General features: G+C 45.1%; 1 protein-coding gene across 4 annotated transcripts in view; it reads right to left on the bottom strand.

The window, feature by feature from the left end:
* Window positions 1–4,540: 4,540 nt before the first annotated feature.
* Window positions 4,541–6,000, bottom strand: part of Myom1 (myomesin 1) — a 123,525-nt gene continuing 122,065 nt past the window's right edge. For all 4 annotated transcript variants that reach the window (XM_030249548.1, XM_030249549.1, NM_010867.2 and 1 more), the window contains one exon: window positions 4,541–5,321. In XM_030249548.1, the coding sequence (XP_030105408.1) occupies window positions 5,028–5,321 (294 nt within the window). In that variant the 3' untranslated portion in view covers window positions 4,541–5,027. The remainder of the gene's footprint in view (window positions 5,322–6,000) is intronic.

Here is a 6,000-nt window from a genome sequence, read left to right as displayed (position 1 = left end):
ACCATTTTATGCCTTATGCCATTTATTACTTGTCTGTATATATGCATGTATGTGTCTATATACATATATATGTATATATGTATGTTTAAATGTATGTGTGTTTGTATGTATATATGTACATGCATGTATGTGTGTATATGTATGTATATGTATATATGTATGTGTGTATATATGTGTATGTATACATGTATATATGTGTGTATATGTGTACATGTATACATGTGTGTATATGTATATGTGTGTTCATGTATATAGGTGGATATATGCATGTATGTATGTATACATGTATGTATGTGTGGATATATGCATGTATATATGTAGTATGTATTATATATTGGGGGTGCTGGAAACTGAGTAAGGCCTTGCCTGTGTGAGGCAGGTGTTCTCCCAGCAGCAAGACCCCCAGTGTAGAAGCCTACTAAATTTGGATTGGATACGTGCTCTTGTAACGTTACTCTGTTCAATCCTGACCTTGTTTGAAGTGCTTTACATATGATTCTGACACAGTTTCCACTCTTTCAGAAATGTCATCCTTTTTAGGCTTGTTTCCTTTTGTGTTTGTGTCCTTGTGTGTATGTGGTGTGTGTGTGTGTGTGTGTGTGTGCATACACATTTATCTGTGTGTGATGCCTCTGTGTGTGCACACATGTGTGCCTCTGTGTGTGTATGTGTTTGTACATACACATGTACCTGTATGTACACATAGAGGCCAGAAAGCGATGTGGGCTGTCTTTCTCTATTATTCTCTGCCTTCGTACATTGAGACAAGTCTCTTGGAAGCAGAAATTCACCATTTTGAATAGGATGGCTGGCCCGTGAGCTATCCTGTCTCTGCCCCCATGCTAGAATGGTAGACACTTGGAGCCATACCGGGTCTTTATGCGGACACTGAGCTCAGAGCAGGCATGCTCAGCCATTGAGGCACCTCTCCATATGCGCAAAGCTTCCTGAGCCACCCCTCCGTATGCGCACAGCTTCCTTTTCCACTCTGGGGTCTGAAGCAGCTTCCTTTGCTGCTTTCAGTCTAGGCCTCCAGGGTGAAAGTGAGAAACTTCTGGTCCATCTGCCCAACCCGGTGTGGACCACACTTTTCACTTGCATTGGTGGCAATGAGCTCTACTTCCAGCCCACGTGAGCTTCAAGAATTGTTTGTCTGATCACTCCACTGGCTCCCTCCAGAACTCCCACAGGCCACCTGCAGCACGCTGGCCCCTGTCCTCTGTGCAGTTCTTCTCACTCATAAACTTCCTAGGCGCCTCTCCCTCTTCAGTTCAGTGAAGCTGAGCGGTAGCCTAAGCTCTTCATCCAAGCAAGCAGCCAGAGAAGTCACAGCTGTTGCTATCACCCATTCCCAGCCCCCTTAGGAGTCACAGTCCTATGTGTGTGGGCTACCCCAGGCCCCAGACATTTTCTGCTTTATATTTAGCCAAGTTTTCTAGCCGTCTGTGGGAGAACAATCCTCCTAACAGTGATCCTTTGTGGCCAGACTCAGAAGTCTCCCGTAGCGAAGGATTACACTTGCTTCTCTGGACTCCAGACATCATTTCCATTTTTATGGGTGTTCTTGTGGGACTCATACCATGATATGCTGTAAATGTGGACCCCACATGCAACCATTACTGACTTGAAGAGTTAATTTTTTTTTCTTCCTAGAACCACCTCCAGGCAGATGGCTTATACAGCGAGCATCCCCATGCCAGTTGGCGATACTTTTTACTGTGACCAATTTTGTTTTGTCTAAGCTGCCTTTGCACAGCCCACTTTGAACAAGTGAGTCTTGTTCTGGGGTTAGTATTAATTTCCAGTCCCTGCTGTGAGGACCTCTCTCTATATATATAATTAGTATTATGGCTTTATAGAGTCTGCATATTTTATGTGTGTATATATGAGTATTATGCGAGTGTATGTGTGTGAGTGTGCATAGGGGTGTGTATGAGTGTGTTCATATGTGAGTATGTTTGTGTATGTAAGGGTGTGTTTGAATGTGTATATGAGTATTGTGAGTGTATGTGCATGTGTGTGCATATGTAAGGATGTGTGTGTGTTTGTGTGAGTGTTTGTGTATGGGTGTGTGTGTATATACATTATATGAGTGTGTGAGAATGTGGTCAACCTCAGATGACATACGTGGGGAGCCATCTACTTTGCTTTGTCTAGACTGGCTGGCCAGAGGGCCCTGGGATGCTTGGGCCTCCCTCTGCCTCTTCAGCACTGGGATCCTAAGGGCACACCATGCTCTGCTTTGTATGAGGTGCTAGGGATCCAACTCTGGTCTTCCCCCATGCCTGCGTGGGAAGTTCTTTACTGACTGAGCCACCTTTCCACTCTCTTTATTTTTATATACTTGGAATTTTTCAGATAGTTTAACCTAGTAACAGCTTAGGTTTCTGATTCGAACTTAGAATGTTTGACTATCATCTTATATCTAGGTTTATATATAACATGAAAATATTTAAAAGAACTCAAATTTTCTGGGTTTTGGGTTTTGTTTTGTTTTGTTTTGTTTGTTGTTGTTGTTGTTTTTGGCTGTTAAGGTTAATTTCTTGGGAATATTGTTTAAGCCAGATAATGACAATGATTAAAATGGAAAAAAGATCAGTTGATAAATATACTTTAACAAATTAAAGAGACTTTTTAACACTATAAAGAGTAGTCTTAAAACTAATTTTTTCAATGACTAAACGTTTAAATAGAAAAAAAAAAGTAAGGATGTACTTTCAAGGACTTGGAAATATTCAGAAGTTGTCACTGGCCTGTATATATTAATTTTATAAAAACAGACATTTACTACGTTCCAGGATGACTATATCCACAGCCTGCCTGCAGCAGGCCACAGATTCCTAAATTATGGGTTAAAAGGAAACTTCAGAATAGTTTTATCAACATGACTGTGGTTTCAGTTGTGGCCTTCTATGTAGAAATAGCTTCAAAAGCTACTGGATAATGATGTGGTCCAGTTTGGTCGCTATACTGGCTGGGATAGTTCTTAGAGTCAGTTTGTTGAGGAATCTTAGCATCTATTTCCCTGATATAAACATTTCTCTCCCTTTCCTTGATGTTATCCCATCAGGTCCTCCTACCACATCGTGGGGTTCCCAGTGGGAGTACATGTTGGTTTCATGTTCTTGTACAATTTCAGAAGTCAGAACATGGTGTGTGTGTGTGTGTGTGTGTGTGTGTGTGTGTGTGTGTGTGATTTAGCATGTCTTCTCCAGCAGCCTGGGTAGGTCTCTCTCAGTAAAAGGCAATGGGATCAACTCCCACTTCTAGTCACCCAACACTGGGACCCTGCTTGCTGCTTCGGTTGCTGCATTGTGAGTTCTGCAGAGGGCTCAGGAGCCTCTATCTCAGCATGAGAGACTGCCTCTGCTGGACTCTTCTCAGGCTTCCTGGCAGGTATGCATCCAGTGGCCCGTTCCTTCTGGGTCTACTTGAGCCCAAGCAGCCTTTTGCTGAAGCAGGGAGAATTTGAACTATGTCTGGAAAGCGACCTTCAGCTGGGGTTCACTTGGTTTCCAGGAAATGCATTTATTAACTACACTAGAGTGTATATTTTTCCATACTGAAGGACTTGAAGCCTGCTAGTTTTGCAAAGAAATGAAGTTTACTTAGTTTAGAAGTGGAGCAGCCAAGATCAGGCAATCCCAGGCTTGGCTTTGGTGAGAGCCTCATGAGTCCTGTGGAAGTGAGGGCTGCCGTCACCAGAGAGGAAGCTGCCATCCAAGGAACAAGCCCTTCTCATGAACCAAGCTTCCTGTTACGAGAGCTCAGTGCCCCGCTCCTGCCTGGGTTCATCGCTGCAGCAGCTGACACTCAGCTGGATAGGGAAGGACCAACAGTCAGATTAGAGCCAACTTCAGCCCTGATCTTTTAAAAGCTCTATATACTTAGGAGCCATTTCTGCAGCATAGGGAAGACTGCTTGGTTCTTGGTGTCATAGTTTGAATGTGCCCCAGTGTTCACAACCAGGACTCATGTCTGCTGGTGTGGAGGAACGGGATCTTCAACAGGTATTTAACCAGGAAAGCAGGGGTGAATGTTGTCAGTGTGCACAGTAGACTGGTTTAGTTGCCTCTAGAGAGGGTTCCTGACAAAAGGCTGAGTTTGTATGCAACCTCCTCACTTCTGAGAGTTCACTCTTGCTTGTCTTCCTGGCATCACAGGGCAGCCAAAAAGTCCTTAAGATTCTGGCTCCCTATCCTTTCCAGATGCCAGAATTTTGATCTTGGATTTTGGTGCCTCCAGAACTTCAAAAAATTAATCTCTTTTCATTAGGTTTGGATGTTCTGTCATAATTAGTTGACACACTTCAATCAAAGACTACTCCATCTTAGTGATGGAGTATAGTGTACGTGATCAGATGTGCAATGTGAGTGTGACTTGGAATTCTGAGCCGTGGCTGACCACAGATGGCTTATCTGACCATGTCCAGAAGGAACTGCTTTTGCCCTAAGGGTGTAAACCAAAAGATGAGCTACAGAAATGATTAGGAGGAGGTGGAAAGGCCCCAACATGGTGAGGATCAGAGAGACACAAGGGGAAAGAGGAAAGGCAGGAGACTTTATTCACACTGGGGGAGGCCAGTTCACAAGGCTGCTATCAGAAATGCACCACCTCTACTAACAGGGACCCACCATACTCAAGCCTACAGGCACATGCCTCTATTTTGATAGAACATGAGGTATGGACACAATTCCTAAGAGCTTACAGGTAAAGCGTCACCGGCTTCCATGCTGGCCTCACTTCTGCTCTCGCTCAGCACTTCTCCAACATCCTCTGCCCTTCTTCCTTGAAATCATTTCCTAATGTTTTCTTACTACATAAATTGTAGATTAAAACCCTTAATGTGTTCTTCAATGGTGCCTCCTCATCTATAGGAATAAGAGATCTGATGACTTCCTCCTAAGCCAGCACAAAATGGAGCCACCAGGAGGATTTCATCGTCTGTAGCCCAATCCTTTTCACGACAGCAGCATGATGGGTGGCCAGCTGGTCCTGGCTCTCCTCAAAACTCCCCCAGTCTCTGCTCACTTGGACTTCTGGTTGCCCTTGGGAGGCTCCATTGCTCCCTTCCTCAACTCCTCCTCTGGGATGAACACACTAACGGTGAAGTCGCTGGTCTCCGAGCCATATTTGTTCTTCACCACCAGCCCGTACTTGCCGGAGTCTGCCGTGCTCACGCCTGAGATGGTGAAGAAGGCGGTTTTCCCGGCCTCAAACTTGAGGCTGCAGTGGTCGTCAGAGGTCAGTGGCTTCTCGTTTTTCAGCCAGGACACCTCAGGGGGCGGGTCACCCCACACATTGCAAGTGAGATTGAGTGCCTGCAAGACAGGATTATGGGAAGGGAGGTGATAAATCAGCTAGTTCTAATCCAACTCCATATCAGCAATAACTGCAAGGCCCCCAGGCTGGAGTTTAAATAGTTGCATAGTTTAAAGCTAGGCGCCCATGGCTATGCTCCGAATAAGGTGCAAAAAGCATCCATCCTCAGGGCGGGACTCTGGGACTCTGGAATGCTTGTCTGTGTCAGCACACCGAGGGGCATTCTTTTTTTTCATTCTCCATCTCCACTCTCTCCTCCATAAACACCCAGACACCTTTCACTCCCTTCGATGTGGGCCTCTGGGCTGCATCAGCCGAGAAATCTCACTCCCTCCTCGCCACCTGCTCAGCTAGGCGTTGCATTTGCGTCACGGGGCCCAGCAGTGGAATGGCAGCAGCTGCTGTACATCATCTAAGTAATTTCCCCATTCCATCTTCCTCATTTTCTTCAGCTCCCTGGGCCCTGCCAAACCTGTGCTGTGGCAGAGGCGCTTGGCCCAAATGCATCCTAAATAAAATATTTCCCGGCGTGTTGAAGCTCTTCTGAGACGCTGGCATTTGGGGCTGCAGTTTTACTTTGCCTGATTAAGAAAATGTAAGACTCTCGTGTGCAACTCTAAGGAGTACTGTAGAGGCTTCTGTTTAAGATTGTTCCATTCAATGGGGAGTGTTGTATAC

The sequence above is a fragment of the Mus musculus genome, chromosome 17, assembly GCF_000001635.26.
Source record: "Mus musculus strain C57BL/6J chromosome 17, GRCm38.p6 C57BL/6J".
Taxonomy (NCBI): domain Eukaryota; kingdom Metazoa; phylum Chordata; class Mammalia; order Rodentia; family Muridae; genus Mus; species Mus musculus.
This window is presented reverse-complemented; position numbering and strand designations above follow the sequence as displayed.